Source organism: Mirounga leonina, unplaced genomic scaffold, assembly GCF_011800145.1.
Source record: "Mirounga leonina isolate KUSES-001 unplaced genomic scaffold, KU_Mleo_1.0 Mir_200, whole genome shotgun sequence".
Lineage (NCBI taxonomy): Eukaryota > Metazoa > Chordata > Mammalia > Carnivora > Phocidae > Mirounga > Mirounga leonina.
The window spans coordinates 12,110,073-12,129,755 of NW_023270503.1; the positions used below are offsets into that span (position 1 = coordinate 12,110,073).

General features: G+C 37.5%; 1 protein-coding gene across 10 annotated transcripts in view; it reads left to right on the top strand.

The window, feature by feature from the left end:
• Window positions 1-19,683, top strand: part of BCAS3 (BCAS3 microtubule associated cell migration factor) — a 598,224-nt gene that overhangs the window by 159,587 nt on the left and 418,954 nt on the right. For all 10 annotated transcript variants that reach the window (XM_035026671.1, XM_035026672.1, XM_035026670.1 and 7 more), the window contains exon 12: window positions 13,746-13,916. In XM_035026671.1, the coding sequence (XP_034882562.1) occupies window positions 13,746-13,916 (171 nt within the window). The remainder of the gene's footprint in view (window positions 1-13,745; window positions 13,917-19,683) is intronic.

The following is a 19,683-nucleotide window of genomic DNA, read 5'->3' on the forward strand; positions in this document are numbered from 1 at the left end:
TCTTTCTTTCTTTCTTTCTTTCTTTCTTTCTTTCTTTCTTTCTTTCTCTCTCTCTCTCTTTCTCTAGTTCCATCCACCTCACTGCAAATGGCAAGACTCATTCTTTTTTTATGCCGAAGTAATATTCCATTGTGCATATGTTCCACATCTTTTTTTTTTTTTTAAAGATTTTATTTATTTATTTGACAGAGAGAGAGACAGTGAGAGAGGGAACACAAGCAGGGGGAGTGGGAGAGGGAGAAGCAGGCTTCCCACTGAGCAGGGAGCCCGATGTGGGGCTTGATCCCAGGACCCTGGGATAATGATCTGAGCTGAAGGCAGACGCTTAACCAACTGAGCCACCCAGGTGCCCCTGTTCCACATCTTCTTTATCCATTCATTAGTTAATGGACATTTTGGGCTCTTTTCATAATTTGGCTATTGTTGATAATGCTGCTATAAATATTGGGGTGCATGTGCCCCTTCAAATCAGTATTTTGTGTTCTTTGGGTAAATACCTAGTAGTGCAATTGCCAGGTCATAGGGTAGCTCTATTTTTAACTTTGTGAGGAACCTCCATACTGTTTTCCAGAGTGGCTGCACCAGTTTGCATTCCTATCAACAGTGTTAAGAGGGTTCCCTTTTCTCCACATCCTCACCAACCCTGTTGTTTCCTATGTTGTTAATTTTAGGTATTCTGACCAGTGTGAGGTGGTATCTCATTGTGGTTTTGATTTGTATTTCCCTAATGATGAATTATGTTGAGCATTTTTCCATGTGTTTGTTAGCCATCTGTAAAGTCACCTATTTCTTTTTTTTTTAATTTAATTTTATTATGTTATGTTAGTCACCATACATTACATCATTAGTTTTTGATGTAGTGTTCCATGATTCATTGTTTGCATATAACACCCAGTGCTCCATGCAATATGTGACCTCATTAATACCCATCACTGGCCTAACCCATCCCCCCACCCCCCTCCCCTCTAAAACCCTCAGTTTGTTTCTCAGAGTCCATAGTCTCTCATGGTTCGTCTCCCACTCTGATCCCCCCTCTTCATTTTTCCTTTCTACTATCTTCTTCTCCTCCTCCTCCTTCTCCTTCTCCTTCTCCTTCTCCTTCTCCTTCTCCTTCTTCTTCTTCTTCTTCTTCTTCTTCTTCTTTTTTAACATATAATGTATTATTTGTTTCACAGGTACAGGTCTGTGATTCATCAGTCTTACACAATTCACAGCGCTCACCATAGCACATACCCTCCCCAGTGTCCATCACCCAGCCACTCCATCCCTCCCACCCCCCTCCACTCCAGCAACCCTTAGTTTGTTTCCTGAGATTAAGAGTCTCTTATGATTTGTCTCCCTCTCTGGTTTCATCTTGTTTCATTTTTTCCTCCCTTCCCCTATGGTCCTCTGTCTTGTTTCTCAAATTCCTCATATCAGTGAGATCATATGATACTTCTCTTTCTCTTTTTGACTTATTTGGCTTAGCATAATACCCTCTAGTTCCATCCATGTCGTTGCAAATGGCAAGATTTCATTTTTTTTGATGGTTGCATAATATTCCATTGTATATATATACCACATCTTCTTTATCCATTCATCTGTTGATTGGACATCTAGGCTCTTTCCATAGTTTGGCTATTGTAGACATTGTTGCTATAAACATTGGGGTGCACATACCCCTTTGGATCACTACATGTGTATCTTTGGGGTAAATACCCAGTAGTGTAATTGCTGGGTCATACAGTAGCTCTATTTTCAACTTTTTGAGGAACCTCCATACTGTTTTCCAGAGTGGCACACCAGCTTGCATTCCCACCAACAGTTTAGGAGGGTTCCCCTTTCTCTGCATCCTCACCAGCATCTGTCGTTTCCTGACTTGTTAATTTTAGCCATTCTGACTGGTGTGAGGTGGTATCTCATTGAGGTTTTGATTCGTATTTCCCTGATGCCAAGCGATGTTGAGCACATTTTCATGTGTCTGTTGGCCATTTGGATGTCTTCTTTGCAGAAATGTCTGTTTGTGTCTTCTGCCCATTTCTTGATTGGCTTATTTGATCTTTGGGTGTTGAGTTTGATCAGTTCTTTATAGATTTTGGATACTAGCCCTTTATCTGATACGTCATTTGCAAAAATCTTCTCCCATTCTGTCGTCTTTTGGTTTTGTTGACTGTTTCCTTTGCTGTGCAAAAGCTTTTTATCTTGATGAAGTCCCAATAGTTTATTTTTGCTCTTGCTTCCCTTGCCTTTGGTGATGTTTCTAAGAAGAAGTTGCTGCGGCTGAGGTCGAAGAGGTTGCTGCCTGTGTTCTCCTCTAGGATTTTGATGGACTGCTGTCTCACATTTAGGTCTTTCATCCATTTTGAGTCTATTTTTGTGTGTGGTGTAAGGAAATGGTCCAGTTTCATTCTTCTGCTGTAAAGTCACCTATTTCTTTTTTTTTTTTAAGACTTTATTTGCAAGAGAGACAATGAGAGACAGAGAGCATGAGAGGGAGGAGGGTCAGAGGGAGAAGCAGACTCCCTGCTGAGCAGGGAGCCTGATCTGGGACTCGATCCTGGGACTCCAGGATCATGACCCGAGCCGAAGGCAGTCGCTTAACCAACTGAGCCACCCAGGCGCCCAAAAGTCACCTATTTCTTGATAGTCTTTTTGGACTTACTGGATAGTTAAATCCAGTCATATATTATACACCTCTTTTTTTTTTTTTTTAAGATTTATTTATTTATTTGAGTGGGGGAAGGACAGAAGGAGAGGGAGAGAGTCTCAAGCAGATGCCATGCTGAGTGCAGAGCCTGAGGTGGGGCTCGATCCCATGACCCTAAGATCATGACCTGACCCTAAACCAAGAGTCGGATGCTTAATTGACTGCACTACCCAGGTGCCCCTACATACTGCTTTTTTTTTTTTATCTTATGTGTAACTTATATGAAATATTTTTTAAAGATTTTATTTATCTGAGAGAGAGAGAGAGAGAGAGCAGGAGCAAGGGGAGGGGCAGAGGGAGAGGGAGAAACAGACTCCCCGATGAGCAGGGAGCCCGGTCTGGGGCTCAATCCCAGGACCTGGGATCAAGACCTGAGTCGAAGGCAGTTGCTTAACTGACTGAGCCACCCAGGCGCCCCATGCCATGAAATATTTTTGAAAACATTTTTCTTATATAATGTTTATGTACTTATGGACTCTTGCATTACCATGAATATTTTGAGATTTCTTTTAAAAATATTAAATTATTTTGGTATTTAGTATTAGTGTTTAGTATTTAGTTATTTTCCCAGAAATAGAATGATCCTTCGTTTCACTTCCAAGATGTGGATATTATATATTGGAAAGATTGGAAAGTTGAGATGATTTTACCTCCCAAATGATAATTTCTCCTAATAAGTTATTAGATATAAGAAACTTTGTGGGTAAATTAGCCTTCTGAGGTATAAAGTAGTTGCAGTTTTCCATGATAAGTACATCAAAATGACTTCTCTAATTAAGTAGTGTAATTATAAATATATTTTTTGTCTTTGTTACTATTACATTATGTATTATACTTCTATTAGCATATTCACTTGTGAAAATTCATCATGATATACTCTTATAATTCCTGTACTTTTCTGTATAAGGGAATAAAAAAGTTTACTAAGAAAAGAACAATCTCACCAAAGATCTTCAGACCTAGAAACCTTCTCCAGAGAATGCTCACATTTAAGAGTGAACAATGGCAGTATTACAAAGACTCCTCCATAGAATAAAAGAGTCAAATAGTGCCTAATCTTGTTTTATGATGCAGGATCACCTTGATACTGAAACTTGACAAGAGCATTATGAAAAAGGAAAACTATAGTCCTCTCTTACTCATGAATATGAAAAATCCTAAGCAAAATATTAGCAGAAAAAAATTAAACATGTATTGTAAGGATAATGTCACAATCCAGTGGGATAATTCCAATACAGGCTGCCTTATTACTCAAAATTAATGAATATAATTTGCTACATGAACAGAATAAAAGGAGAACAATTATATGATTATCTTAATATATATACTTTTTGGGCTTGATAAAATCAAACATATATACATTGATAAAATCTTTTAGTAAATAGTGATAGTTTTTGGTTCTCTAGAATTCAGTTTTATCTCAAAGTACCAAACTCTTTAAATGTACTAAGCACGGTTATTTTAAAGTCTGTTTCTGATAACTCCAGTGTCTGGCTTCTTTTGGGGGTATTTTTATTGTTTGTTATTTTTGCTGGTTGTCACTAATGATGTCTTGACTCCTTGTTTGCCAGATTTTTTTTTAATTTAATTTAATTTTTAAATTTTTATGTTAGTTACCTTAGTTTTTGATGTTGTGAACCTAGAAACAGTTTTGAGTTTGAGATACCAGAGTTTGGCAGCACTATCAGTCTTGGATCCTCTAATTCCAATTTCAGGGATTGAGTTAATTAAATTATTTAAATAAAGCTCACCTGAAATAGCTGTGAGATCCTGATTGCTACAGGTTTTCTCTTATTTCTATTGTATATTCCTTTGTGTCTTAGCCAAAAAGATGGAGGTTTAGGGCGCCTGGGTGGCTCAGTTGGTTAAGCGACTGCCTTTAGCTCAGGTCATGATCCTGGAGTCCCTGGATCGAGTCCCACATCAGGCTCCCAGCTCAGCGGGGAGCCTGCTTCTCCCTCTGACCCTCTCCCCTCTCATGCTGTTTCTCTCTCTCTTGCTTTCTAATAAATAAATAAATAAATAAAATCTTTAAAGAAAATAATAAAATAAATAAATATTTAAAACAAAACAAAACAAACAAAAAAAACCATGGAGGTTTGAAAGTCACCAGGTAGACTTCCTTGGACATGACCACCTACTACCACAAGTCCATCAAAAGCACCACTCAGTCTCTTAGAAGCCTCCTCTAGAATCATGAGATGCATCTAGGCCTAACTATCCTGCTCACATGTCTGGATTTTCTTGTTCTTTTGGATTTGGATCTAGTAACTCTTTACTATCTTGTTAAATATTTAGTACCTTTAAGCAGAGTTGGAAAAAAAATTCTCCCCAGTTACCCTACTTGTTTTCTTTGGTAGGGTTGACCTGATTTACCTAGCCTGCCATTATTGAAAATAGAAAATAAAATTTCTTGATATTTCTTACCACTTTTATCATTTCTAGATAATACATTTTTTTGAGATATAACATGAAAATGTTTAAAAAGCCATGTAGTATGTCCTCCTTAAGAAAATACTAATCTTAGGGGCACCTGGGTGGCTCAGTCATTGGGTGTCTGCCTTCGGCTCAGGTCGTGGTCCCAGGGTCCTGGGATCGAGCCCCACATCGGGCTCCCTGCTCCACGGGAGGCCTGCTTCTCCCTCTCCCATTCCCCCTACTTGTATTCCCTCTCTTGCTGTGTCTCTCTCTGTCAAATAAATACATAAAATCTTTAAAAAAAAAAAAGAAAATACTAATCTTAAAATATTCACTTTGCTTGTTAAATCACTTTTTCTCAGAGTAATCATTAATATTTTTCTCTCACTGATGACACCTGCTTATATGACTCCATAGAGATTAACTGCTTTGTTATATAGAAGGATTAATTATTAAATTTTTATTCTTATTTTTTGTCTCACCATATAGTTTTAAGTACAAATATATTAATTGTGTATGTACTTGGGTCTCCTTAGAGGAAATAATCTTTTTTATAGTTTCTGGATTTTCAAATAGCACTTAAAATTAATCTTTATATTTTTAGATTTTTCCCTTTGCTTTTCCAAATAATTTATGTGGCTTTCTTTAGAATATAATGGTGATGAATTCTCTGTGGCAGTGCTAAGGGGAAAAGTTTAAAACTGAAATAATTCAAATTGCATTATTTTGATACATTTATAAAATCTTGGTCCGTATTTCCTAATTACCATATATCTGTCCTATTTGATTATTCCTTTTAATGTGTTCTAACGCCAGTGTGGTAAATTGATTTAATAAAAATGCCTCCCTTTTTCCCTGGTTATCTGATAACTTCTTAATGACAACTAACAGCTTTTGTGAGAGCAGCACCATTAGCGCTAATGGACAGGGAAGACAACTGATATGACATGAGAAAGGTTAAAGATGACTAGTGACCCTTTGGCAAATCTGTCTGCACAGAACAGAATAAGTACCATGCTCATTTGAATTTTTGGTCAGGGTGGACTATCTGACGTAGTTGGTGTAGCCTTACATTCAGCTCTCCTACAAGATAAAATTTAGTTCTGTGAATAACTCTTGTTAAGATTTGTCAGGATAATAAACTTTTTAGCTACCTCAGACTGTGAAGACACTCAGTCTAATTTAATATTCTCCCTTTGGCCAAATCAGATTTTTTTTATTTCTAATTTTTACTGGGTCTTCATCCTTCTTGGTATGTCGAGGGACTCATCAGGTATGTACAGGCTCTTTTGGCTAAAATCTAATCAAAAGACTAATTACTCTGAGGTGATTTAGGTATCTAAATATGGTATGTGAACATTATTGAATAGCATTATATATTTCTTCTGGACACTAGTTCTTATCAGTGTGTTTGATTCTAACATGGAAACAAATTTCTTCTAGAAGCAAAGGTCTTTGCTGATGCAGGAAACTTCCAGGACCCCTTTCACCCCTGCATTATACCTTATTTTGAAAGTTAATGAGCTATGATAGGTAGTGCTGTCTTGTCACTTACTATACAAAGTGCAGATTTGATGACTGTTAAGTTTTGGGTTTAGATTTTTGTCCACTAATAAAATGGTAGTTGTAAGTTTTCTTGGTGTATGTGTGTGAGAATTATCAATAACTCTTCATGTGATGTGAGCCTTTGACGGTGAAATATACTACTCTGTTTTCCCCCTTTCTGGAGTTTTTTTTCCTAGTTCTCTTATATTGACTTTTCCTTTTATCTTGTGGTCTCTTTGGTACACTTCTTCCCACTTTCTGTGTGCTCCAGTTCTTTTAGTTTTATTCCTATTCATTGATATAAAAGCATGAAATAATAGGCTCAAGGGCAAATGGGGAGGATATACAACCAGACTTTAAACCTGAAGGGCGAATTCCTTTGACAAAGGGATAGCTCTGTTTAAGTGGGAGCATCTCCATTAGCTTTGATGGAGTACTGCAGCTGAGGCATCTCAGAGGTTAATCAGGCTTCCTAGCCAGCTTTGACATCAGTACACAGTGGCGCCTGATTTTGTTGGTCCTTCAGAGACCTTCTTGACAACGTTCTAACAGACTTTGTGTAAGTCATTGCTTGTGAATTATTGAAAAAATGTTTGGCTGCTAACTGAGGAATGCTAATGTGTTTTATAATCACTGCAGTTTGAGTTTTTAGCGCTAAACAGAAGAATTACAATTGATTTGTGGCTTTTTCATGGTTTCAGTCAGCAGTAAGTTATATCTTTTTGCTTGAGTTCAGCAAATGGCTTTGATGGTCATTTTATTTAAGTATTTATTAGGACACACTATTATAGTCTTCATTTTTCCCTATCCCCCTCCCCCCCCGCCCTGTCTACATCTGTGTTCTGAATTCATGAAGTGTGAGATCACAAGTAGTAACAGGAATAGAATACAAGGCAATACTGGATGGTGGTTGAAATCAGGCTTTGGAGATAGACCGTCTAATTGAATTGAATTGATTGAATTCTGGCTTTGTCATTGGCTAGCTGTTTGAGCTGCTGTTTTACTTAACTTCTGTAGCCTCAATTTTCTCTTCTATAAACCTGAGGTGTTCGAAGAAATCTGTAGAGATCATTTATGTTAAGATCCTTGACAAGTTCACAGTAAAGATTCCACGGGACATACTACAGTAAAATAATACATATATTGCTAGTGTTAGTTATATGGTGTTTTAATGGAAAATTTCCTTGGAAAATACATTTCCTTATTAATTCCAATCTGATTGTTGCTTAAATCACATTTAGGCCTGTCCCTTCTTTGCCTATCTTTTATGAAACATTATTTGAAATAACATGTCTATAATAATTTTCATTTTAAAATTTAGTTATAGCATATGCCAGAATATAGGTGAGCATATTCTCCATGATTATTCTGAAAAGAGAGTCATTTCATTAAAGATTAGTTTGCAGTATTTTAATAAAAATTTTTCTCACAATTTGAGAATTGGAAAAAAATTATTTCTGAATGTGTGTATTCTACATAATTTTTGATATGTCCATGTAATCTAGATTACTTCTTTTCACTCTGCTGGTTAAATCTTTTTTAGGTATTTATGAATTACGTGCTTTTCTCTTTCTTTTAGTTTTTTTCTCTTTGTGGGACAAAACCCCACAAAAACCCATTACTTTAACATTATTGTTTGTTAATGCAAATAGCAGTAATCAGATAAGATTCACATAAAAGAAAAAACTCACAGGAGTTAGTTTTGTCTTTATCCTTCGAATGAAATGGAACTAAAATGTAATTATAAAACATCTTAAGTTGTCTTTAATTGAAATAGTATATTAGAAGCATTACATTGAATTGTTTTCTGTTACCAGAGAAAAAAGAACCTTCTTAGCTAATCTTTTGTGATGTTTTATTCATCTAGTGATTGGTATCTTGGATGGAGACTGTATTTCCACATGCCAAATCTTTTTTTTTTTAATTGAGGTAAAATTGGTATATAACATATACATTTTATGTGTACATTATAATTTGACATCTGTATGTACTACAAAATGATTACCACCAAAAGTCTAGTCACCATTCATCACCATCAAATTGACTTCCTTCACCCATTTGCCCACCTCCCAGTCACCTTCCTGTCTGGTAACCATCAATCCATTCTCTGTGAATCTTTTTTATATTCTTTTGTTTGTTTTTTTAGATTCCATATATAAATGAAATCAAATGGTATTTGTCTTTCTCTATCTGACTTATCTCCCTTGCCCAATAACCTCAAGGTCCATCCATGTTGTCACAAATGGCAGTATTTCATTCTGTGTAGCTAAGTAGTATATATATATATTATATATATAACACATTCTCTTTATCCATTCATCTATCAGTGGACACTTAGGTTGTTTCCATATCTTGGCTATTGTAAATAATGCTGCAGTGAACATAGGGGTGTATATATCTTTTTGAATTTGTGTTTTCCTGTTCTTTGAGTAAATACCCAGAAGTAGAATACCTGGGTCATATGGTGGATCTATTCTTAACTTTTTGAGGAATCTCCATACTGTTTTCCGTACTGACTGCACCAGTTTACATTCCTACCGACAGCTAACAAGCGTTCTTTTTTCTCCACATCCTCTCCAGCACTTGCTATTTGTCTTATTTTTTTTTTATAATAGTCATTCTAACAGGTGTGAAGTGATAACTCATCATGGTTTTGATTTGCATTTCCCTGCTGATTAGTGATGTTGAACATCTTTTCATGTCTTTTGACCATCTCTGTATCTTCTTTGGAAAAATGTCTGTTCAGATCCTCTGCTCATTTTTTTATTTTATTTTTTTGTTGTTATTGTTGTTGCTGAGTTGTATGAATTCTTTATGTATTTTGGTTTTATATCAGATACATGATTTGCAAATGTCTTCTTCCATTAAACCTTTTCATTTTGATGATGGTTTCCTGTGCTGTGCAGAAGTTTTTCAGTTTGATAGAGTCCCATTTGTTTATTTTTGCTTTTGTTTCCCTTGCTTTTGGAGTCAGGTCCACAAATACATCTGTAAGTCTAGTTTCATTCCATTGCATAACTGTCCAGTTTTCCCAGAACCATTTATTGAAGAGACTGCCCTTTCTCCACTGTGTATGTTTTTGGCCTCCTTGTTATAAATTAATTGTATACTTGGGGAGTTATTTCTCAGCTATTGATTTTGTTCCATGGATATGTGTGTGTTTTTTATGCCAGTATCATACTGTCTTGATTACTATAGGTTTGTAGTACTATAGTTTGAAATAAGGGACCATGATACCTTTAGCTTTGTTCTTTCTCAAGTTTGCTTTGGCTATTCTGGGTCTTTTATGGTTCCATTCAAATTTTAGAATTATTTGTTCTAGTTCTGTGAAAAATGCCACTGGAATTTTGGTAGGGATTGCATTGAATCTGTAGATTGCGTTGGGTAGTATGGACATTTAAACAGTGTAAATTCTTCCAATCCATGAACATGGACTGTCTTTCCATTTATTTGTTTCTTCTTCAGTTTCTTTCATCAGTGTATGTGGCTTTCACCTCCCTGGTTAAATTCATTCCTAGGTATTTTATTCTTTTTGATGCTGTTGTGAATGACATTGCTTTCTTAATTTCTTCTTCTGATAGTTTGTTATTAGTGTATAGAAACGCCACAGATTTCTGTATATTTGTGTATTCTGCAACTTTACTGAATTTGTTTATTAGTTCTAACAGTTTTTTGATGGAGGTTTTCTGTGTATCTGCAAATAGTGATGATTTTACCACTTCTTTTTCTGATTTGGATGCCTTTTTTTTCTTTTTCTTGCCTGATTGGTGTGGTTGGGACCTCCAATGCTGTGTTGAATAACAGTGGAGAAAGTGGAATTCTGATCTTGTTCCCAATTTTAAAGGACAAGCTTTCAGTTTTTCACTATTAAGTATGATACTAGTTATGAGTTTATCATACAGGGCCTTTACTTTGTTGAGGTATGTACCCTTTATACCCACTTTGTTGAAAGTTTTTATCATAAAAAAAGAAAGAAAAAAAAAAGAAAGTTTTTATCATAAATGGAGGTTGAATTTTGTCAAATGTTTTTTCTGCATCTATTGAAATGATCATAAGATTTTTATCCCTCATTTTGTTAAAATGGTGTACCACATTGATTTGTGGATGTTGAACCATCCTAGCATCTCTGGAATAAATCCTACTTGATCATGGTATATGATCCTTTTAATGTGTTTTTGAATTTGGTTTGCTAATATTTTGTTACGGATTTTTGCATATTTGTTTGTCAGGGATATTGGCATGTAATATCCCTTTCTCATAGTGTCCTTATCTGGTTTTGGTATCAGGGTAATGATGTCATATTTTACATCATTTATTTTATGCATCCCTTAACCAATTGTAGTTTTAATTTTTTTAAAAGATTTTATTTATTTGACAGAGAGACACAGCGAGAGAGGGAACATAGGCAGGGGGAATGGGAGAGGAAAAACAGGCTCCCTGCAGGGGAGCCCGATGTGGGGCTCGATCCCAGGACCCTGGGATCATGACCTGATCCTAAGGCAGACGCTTAATGACTGAGCCACCCAGGCGCCCCTGTAGTTTTAATTTTATTACTATTCTCTTTTAGCCTTCATACTTGCTTTATAAGTGATTGATCCACTGTCTGTACTATAGATTTATCTTTTCCAATGAGAGTTTTACTTTTGTATTTTTCCTTGTTATGAAATATTAAATATTTCTTTTTAGCTTAAAGAAGTACCTTTAACATTTCTTGTAAGACCATTTTAGCAAGGATAAACTCCTTTAGTTTTTGCTTATCTGGAAAATTCTTATTTCCCCTTCGATTCTTTTTTTTTTTTTTTTTAAAGATTTCATTTATTTATTTATTTGAGAGAGCAAGAGAGAGAAACAGCATGAGAGGGGAGAGGGTCAGAGGGAGAAGCAGGCTCCCCACTGAGCTGGGACCCTGATGTGGGACTCGATCCCAGGACTCTGGGATCATGACCTGAGCTGAAGGCAGTCACTTAACCAACTGAGCCACCCAGGCATCCTCCCCTTCAATCGCTGGGTAGAGAATTCTTGGTTGGAAGTTTTTTCCTTTTAGCACTTCGAATATGTCATGCCACTCTGTTCTGACCTGTAAAGTTTCTGCTGAAAAATCTTGATAGTCTTATATGGTTTCCTTGTATGTATTTCTTTTGATGCCTTTAGGATTCTCTCTTTAATTTTACCCTTTTAATTATAATGTATCTTGGTGTGGATCTCTTTGGGTTTGTCTTATTTGGAACTCTCTAGGGTTCCCCCCGTATGCCTGTTTACTTCCCCAGATTAGGGATATTTTCAGCTATTATTTTTTAAAAATTATTTTTCTGGCCTTTTCTTTCTTCTCCTCTGGGAACCCTATAATGTGAATGTTGTTCTGCTTGAAATTCTCCGAAGGTTTTCATTTTTTAAATCTTTTTTCTTTTTGCTCCTTTGTCTGAGTGAGTTCCATTGTTTTGCCTTCTATCTCACTGATCTGTTTCATTTAGTCTGCTGTTGAACCCCTCTAGGGTATTTTTCAGTTAAGTTTATATATTTTTCAGCTCTGTAATTTCTATTTGATACTTTTTAATATTTTCTCTCATTTTGTTGAAGTTTTCACTGTGTTCATTCATTCATTCTGAGTTTGGTGGGCATCTCTATGACCATTATTTTGAACTCTCTTGCTTATCTCATTTTATTAAGGTCTTTTCCTGAGCTTTTGTCTTGTTCTTTGGAACATACTCCTCTGTCTTCTCATTTTGCCTTTCTGTGTTTGTTTCTATGTATTAGGCACATCAGCTACCTCTAGCAGTCTTGAAGGAGTGGCCTTTGTAGGAGATAGCTCGTGGGGCTCAGAAGCACTTATCCTTCCTAGCCACCAGTGCCAGGTGCTCAAGGGGTATCTCCTGTGTGAGCTGCACCTGTCTGCCCACCTACTCTGGTAGGGCTGTGGCTGTGACATGGGAGTATGTGGGGCTCTTGTCTGGCCCACCTGTGATGTGTGGCTATGGCATAGGAATAGGTATCTATGCCTGATCTTGATGCACAATATTATATAACAACATATTATAGATTTACTTTGGAAGCATAGTCTTTTTCATTCTACCACTGGTGGAATGGCATTCTACCATTGGTAAGGCTTTTTCATGCTAAGAAATAGATTTAAAATTAGATTTATAATATTTCAAAAAATAATAACAGATGTCGGTGAAGATGTGGAATAAGGCGAACCCTCTTAGACTGTTGTTGCGAATGTGAACTGGTACAACCACTGTAGAAAACAGTACGGAGATTCCTCAAAAAGTTAAAAATAGAACTACCCTATGATCCAGCAATTGCACTACTAGGTTTTTACCCAAAGGGTACAAAAAATTCTGATTTGAAGGGGCACACACACCCCGGTGTTTATAGCAGCACTATCAACAATAGCCAAATTATGGAAAGAGTCCAAATGTCCATTGACTCATGAATGGATAAAGAAGATGTGGTATATATACACAATGGGATATTATTCAGCCATCAGAAAGAATTAAATCTTGCCATTGTTATATGCATTAAGAAGAGGGGAGAGGGAGCGCCTGGGTGGCTCAGTCGTTAAGCGTCTGCCTTCAGCTCAGGTCATGATCCCAGGGTCCTGGGATCAAGTCCCACATCGGGCTCCCTGCTCGGCGGGAAGCCTGCTTCTCTCTCTCCCACTCCCCCTGCTTGTGTTCCTGCTCTCGCTATGTCTCTCTCTGTCAAATAAATAAATAAAATCTTAAAAAAAAAAAAAAAAAGAGGGGAGAGAAGAAATATTTTTTTTAAATAAAAATATAATTGTTCCCTCATGTGAAACAAAGCTCTTTAATGATTTACTTATGGCTTTAAAAAAAATTATTTGCTTATGGCTTTATTCTCACTATGCTGACTTGGGGATTCTACTGACAGCATTCACTCAAATTAATACTGATTTTCTAACTAAAATTTAAGATCATATGAAAAGTCAGACTGAGTTTCTGTGACAGTTCACTGCTATATATAGGCTTGTAAGAGAATAAGGAATTTAAAAGGTAGGAGAATTAACGAGATGCATATTTCTGTTTAAAATCCAAATACTGATGTGAAGTCATATGTTTTACATTTCATTGTATAGACATTGAAAACTGGCTTGACAATGGTTGGGAAAGTGGTGACTCAGCTGACAGGCACACTGCCTTCAGGTGTGACCGAAGACGATGTTGCCCTCCATAGTAATTCCAGGCGGAGTCCTTTGGTTCCAGGCATCATCACAGTAATTGACACTGAAACAGTTGGAGAGGGCCAGGTAAGAACTTCTGATACAGGTAATGTCCTTTTTCTGCAAAGGATGGGGTGACTAAGAATATCATTTGTGATCAAGAACAGCCAAATACACTTGGCCTTGGAGATTATTAATTTGGAATTCTAGCAATTGAGGTTATTTCAGATTAAAATTCTTTTTTCAAGAAATGATGAGTAACATGTTAAAACCTGTTATTTCAAACATTATTAATGTTTCAAACCTGAGGGTAAAATTGAGGTTCTAAGGAGTTCTTGTTACCTCTTCATCAGAACATTTGTTTCACAAATAAATAATTACATATCTCTTTATACTGTTCTGTTCATAATACAATTTTTAAAAAAATGATGCTTGTTGTAACCTATATCAGAAGATTAATAACTGATTTTTAAAAGATTTTATTTATTTATTTGAGAGAGAGAGAGCACATGAGTTGAGGGGGAGGGGCCAAGTGAGCGGGAGAAGCAGACACCCCCGTGATCAGGGAGCCTGATGTAGGGCTCAATCCCAGGACCCCGAGATCATGACCTGAGCTGCAGGCAGATGCCTAATCGACTGAACCACCCAGGCACCCTTTAGTAATTGATTTTTAAAGTAGAGGCTTGCTCATAGAAGCAGTCAATAGGACCTTCCACATTTTGGAGGGAATTTAAAAAATTATTGACTAGAGGAGCAAGATGGAGGAGGAGTAGGAGAACTAAATTTCCTCTGGTCCCAGGAATTCAGCTAGATAGTTATCAAACCATTCAGAACACCTACAAATTCAACAGGAGATCGAAGAAAATAGTAGCAGCAACTCTATGAACAAAAAAGCGACCACTTTCTGGAAGGTAGGACGTGTGGAGAAGTGAATCCGAGGCGATATTCATGAAGATAGATGGTGGGGGGAGGGAGCCTCCATCAGCTGGCTACTGGCCAGTGATAGAGCAGCGGAGCACAAAATTGGAACTTTTAGAAGTCTGCTCTGCTGAGGGACGTCACTCCAGTGGCTAAGTGGGGGTGGGGTGGGGGTGGAACCCTCACTGGGACTCAGGACCCTCGGGGATCACAGAAAGACCGGGGGTGCCTGAGTGTGGCAGAGCTCCCAGGTATCAGATCGGGGAAGCCAGCTGCAAAGATGGAGCCGAGGAGTGGGCTCTCAGCTCAGGGTTGCCATAAACCGTGATCTGTGGCACTGTTGGGTCACTACTCTTTGAGCAGGGACCCAACAAGTGCAGATCTGGGGAGACTCCCCTTCCTCCCCCGGGAGGAGCGGCGTGGGAGAGCACTGCAGGAATCTGCTGGGTTTGGAGACTCCAAACAGGGTCAGGTGCCAGAGATAGAAATGCTTGGTCACAGGCCAGGTGAGCACGGAGTGCAGCCAGAGACCAGGGAGACAGGAGTGATTGACTGCTTTTCTCTGAGGGCTCACTGAGGAGTGGGGCCCTGAGCTCTTGGCTCCTCTGGGGCCAGAGATTGGGAGGCCGCCATTTTCACTCTCGTCCTCAAAAGCTGTACGGAAATCTTGCAGGGAAAGCTACAAAGAGCAAACCCGAGCAGATTACTTAGCCTGGCCCCTGGCAAGAGCGGTGCAATTCTGCCTCAGGCAAAGACATTTGAGAATCAGTGCAACAGGGCCCTCCCCCAGATCAGCAAGAACGTTCAGCCAAGACCAAGTTTACCAATCAATGAGAACTGCCAAGACTCCAGCGCACATAGAATTCATGGCTTTTTCCCTGTGATTCTTTAGTCTTTCAAAGTTAATCTTTTAAATTTTCTTTTTCTTTTTCAAATTTTTTTAGTTGAATTTTTCTTCTTTGCTTTTTCAACCAACATCTTATCAATTCCTTTTTAAAATTTGTTTAAGATTTCATTATTATTTGAGAGAGAGGGAGAACACAGAGGGAGAGTGAGAGGGAGAAGCAGACTCCCTGCTGAACAGGGAGCCCAATGTGGGACTTGATCCCAGGACTCTGGGATCATGACCTGAGCCGAAGGCAGATGCTTAACCAAATGAGCCACCCAGGCACCCATCAATTCCTTTTTTAAAATCTTTTTTAATTTTCATCTTTACAGTCATATTCCATCCCTTCATCTTATTTACCCTTATTTTTATATATATGTAAGTTTTTCTTTCTTTAAAAATTTGAAAGGCACTTTCTTCTAACAGACCAAAGTACACTCAAAATCTAGTGTGTGGCTCTGTTCTATTCACTGGCCTGATCATATTAATTTTTCTTTCTTTCTTTTTTTTTTCCCTTTCTTTTCCCCCCAGTTTCGGGTTTCTTCTGATTTGTTTAGTGTATATTTTTCTGGGATCGTTGTTACCCTTTTAGCATTTTGTTCTCTCATTCATCTATTTTCCTCTGGACAAAATGACAAGATGGAAAAACTCACCTCAAAAAAAAGAACAAGAGGCAGTACCGACTGCCAGGGACCTAATCAATACAGACATTAGTAAGATATCGGAACTAGAGTTCAGAATGACAATTATAAAGATACTAGCTGGGCTTGAAAAAAGCATAGAAGATACTAGATAATCCCTTTCTGGAGAAATAAAAGAACTAAAATCTAACCAAGTTGAAATCAAAAAGGCTATTAATGAGGTGCAATAAAAAACAGAGGCTCTAACTGCTAAGATAAATGAGGCAGAAGAGAGAACTAGTGATATAGAAGACCAAATGATGGAGAATAAAGAAGCTGAGAAAAAAATAAACAACTACTGGATCACGAGGGCAGAATTTGAGAGATAAGTGATACCATAAGATCAAACAATAGTAGAATAATTGGGATCCCAGAAGAAGAAGAGAGAGAGGGAAAGAAGGTATATTGGAGCAAATTATAGCAGAGAACTTCCCTAATTTGGGGAAGGAGCAAGCATCAAAATCCAGGAGGCACAGAGAACCCCTCTCAAAATCAATAAAGATAGGTCAACACCCTGACATCTAATAGTAAAACTCACAAGACTCAGAGACAAAGAGAAAATCCTGAAAGCAGCTCAGGACAAGAGGTCTATAACCTACAACTGTAGAAATATTAGATTGGCAGCAGACCTATCCACAGAGACCTGGCAGGCCAGAAGGGACTGGCATGATATATTCAGAGCACTAACCGAGAAAACTATGCAGCCAAGAATACTGTATCCAGCTAGGCTGTCATTGAAAATAGAAGGAGAGATAAAAAGCTTGCAGGACAAAGCAAAACTGAAAGAATTTGCGAACACCAAACCAGCGCTACAAGAAATATTGAAAGGGGTCCTCTAAGCAAAGAAAGAGCCTAAAAGTAACATAGACCAGAAAGGAACAGAGACAATATACAGTAACAGTCACCTTACAGGCAATACAATGGCACCAAATTCATATCTTTCAGTAGTTACCCTGAATGTAAATGGGCTAAATGCCCCAATCAAAAGACACAGGGTATCGGATTGGATAAAAAAAACAAGAACCCTCGATATGCTGTCTGCAAGAGACTCACTTTAGACCCAAAGACACCTCCAGATTTAAAGTGAGGGGGGTGGGAAATCATTTACCATGCTAATGGACATCAAAAGAAAGCTGGGTGGCAATCTTTATATCAGACAAATTAGATTTTAAACCAAAGACTATAATTAGAGATGAGGAAGGACACTATGTCATACTTAAAGTATCTATCCAACAAGAAGATCTATTGTAAATATCTATGCCTCTAACATGGGAGCAGCCAATTATGTAAGCCAATTAATAACAAAAGCAAAGAAACACATTGACAATAATACAATAATAGTAGGAGACTTTAACACCCCCCTCACTGAAATTGACAGATCATCTAAGCAAAAGATCAACAAGGAAATAAAGACTTTAAATGACACACTGGACCAGATGGACTTCACAGATATATTCAGAACATTCCATCCCAAAGCAACAGAATACACATTCTTCTCTAGTGCCCATGGAACATTCTCCAGAATAGATCACATCCTAGGTTACAAATCAGGTCTCAACCGGTACCAAAAGATTGGGATCATTCCCTGCATATTTTCGGACCACAGTGCTTTGAAACTAGAACTCAATCACAAGTGGAAAGTCGGGAAGAACTTAAATACATGGAGGCTAAAAAACATCCTACTAAAGAATGAATGGGTAAGCCAGGAAATTAAAGAAGACTTAAAAAATATTCATGGAAACAAATGAAAATGAAAACACAACTGTTCAAAATCCTTGGGATGTAGCAAAGGCAGTCCTAAGAGGAAAGTATAGAGCAATACAAGCCTTTCTTAAGAAACAAGAAAGGTCTCAAATACACAACCTATCCTTACACCTAAAGGAGCTGGAGAAAGAACAGCAAATAAAGCCTAAACCCAGCAGAAGAAGAGAAATAATAAAGATCAGAGCAGAAATCAATGAAACAGAAACCAAAAGAACAGTAGAACAGATCAATGAAACTAGGAGCTGGTTCTTTGAAAGAATAAGATTGATAAACCCTTGGCCAGACTTATCAAAAAGAAAAGAGAAAGGACCCAAATAAATAAAATCATGAATGAAAGAGGAGAGATCACAACCAACACCAAAGAAATACAAACAATTATAAGAACATATTATGAGCAACTCTATGCCAGCAAATTAGATAATCTGGAAGAAATGGATGCATTCCTGAGACATATGAACTACCAAAACTGAACCAGGAAGAAATAGAAAACCTGAACAGACCCTAACCACTAAGGAACTTGAAGCAGTAATCAAAAATCTCCCAACAAACAAGAGCCCAGGGCCAGATGGCTTCTCAGGGGAATTCTACCAACCATTTAAAGAAGAATTAATACCTATTCTTCTGAAACTGTTCCAAAAAATGGAAATGGAAGGAAAACTTCCAAACTCATTGTATGAGGCTGGCATTACCTTGATCCCAAAACCAGATAAAGACCCCATCAAAAAGGAGAACTACAGACCAATATCCCTGATGAACATGGATGCAAAAATTCTCACCAAAATACTAGCCAATAGGATCCAATAGTACATTAAAAGGATTATTCACCATGACCAAATGGGATTTATTCCTGGGCTGCAAGGTTGGTTCAGTATCCACAAATCAATGTGATACAATACATTAATAAAAGAAAGGACAAGAACCGTATGATCCTCTCAATAGATGCAGAAAAAGCATTTGCAAAATACAGCATCCTTTCTTGATTAAAACTCTTTAGAGTATAGGGATAGAGGGTACATACCTCAATATCATAAAAGCCATCTATGAGAAACCCACAGTGAATATCATACTCAATGGGGAAAAACTGAGAGCTTTCCCCCTAAGGTCAGGAACGTGGCAGGGATGTCCACTATCACCACTGCTATTCAACATAGTACTAGAAGTCCTAGCCACAGCAATCAGACAACAAAAAGAAATAAAAGGCATCTGAATCGGCAAAGAAGAAGTCAAACTCTCACTCTTTGCAGATGATATGATACTTTATGTGGAAAACCCAAAAGACTCCACCCCAGAACTGCTAGAACTCATACAGGAATTCAGTAAAGTGGCAGGATATAAAACCAATGCACAGAAATCAATTGCGTTTCTATACACCAACAACAAGACAGAAGAAAGAGAAATTAAGAAGTCGATCCCATTTACAATTGCACCCAAAACCATAAGATACCTAGGAATAAATCTAACCAAAGAGGCAAAGGATCTGTACTCAGAAAACTATACAATACTCATGAAATAAATTGAGAAAGACACAAAGAAATGGAAAAACGTTCTATTCTCATGGATTGGAAGAAAAAATATTGTATGTCTGTACTACCTAGAGCAATCTACA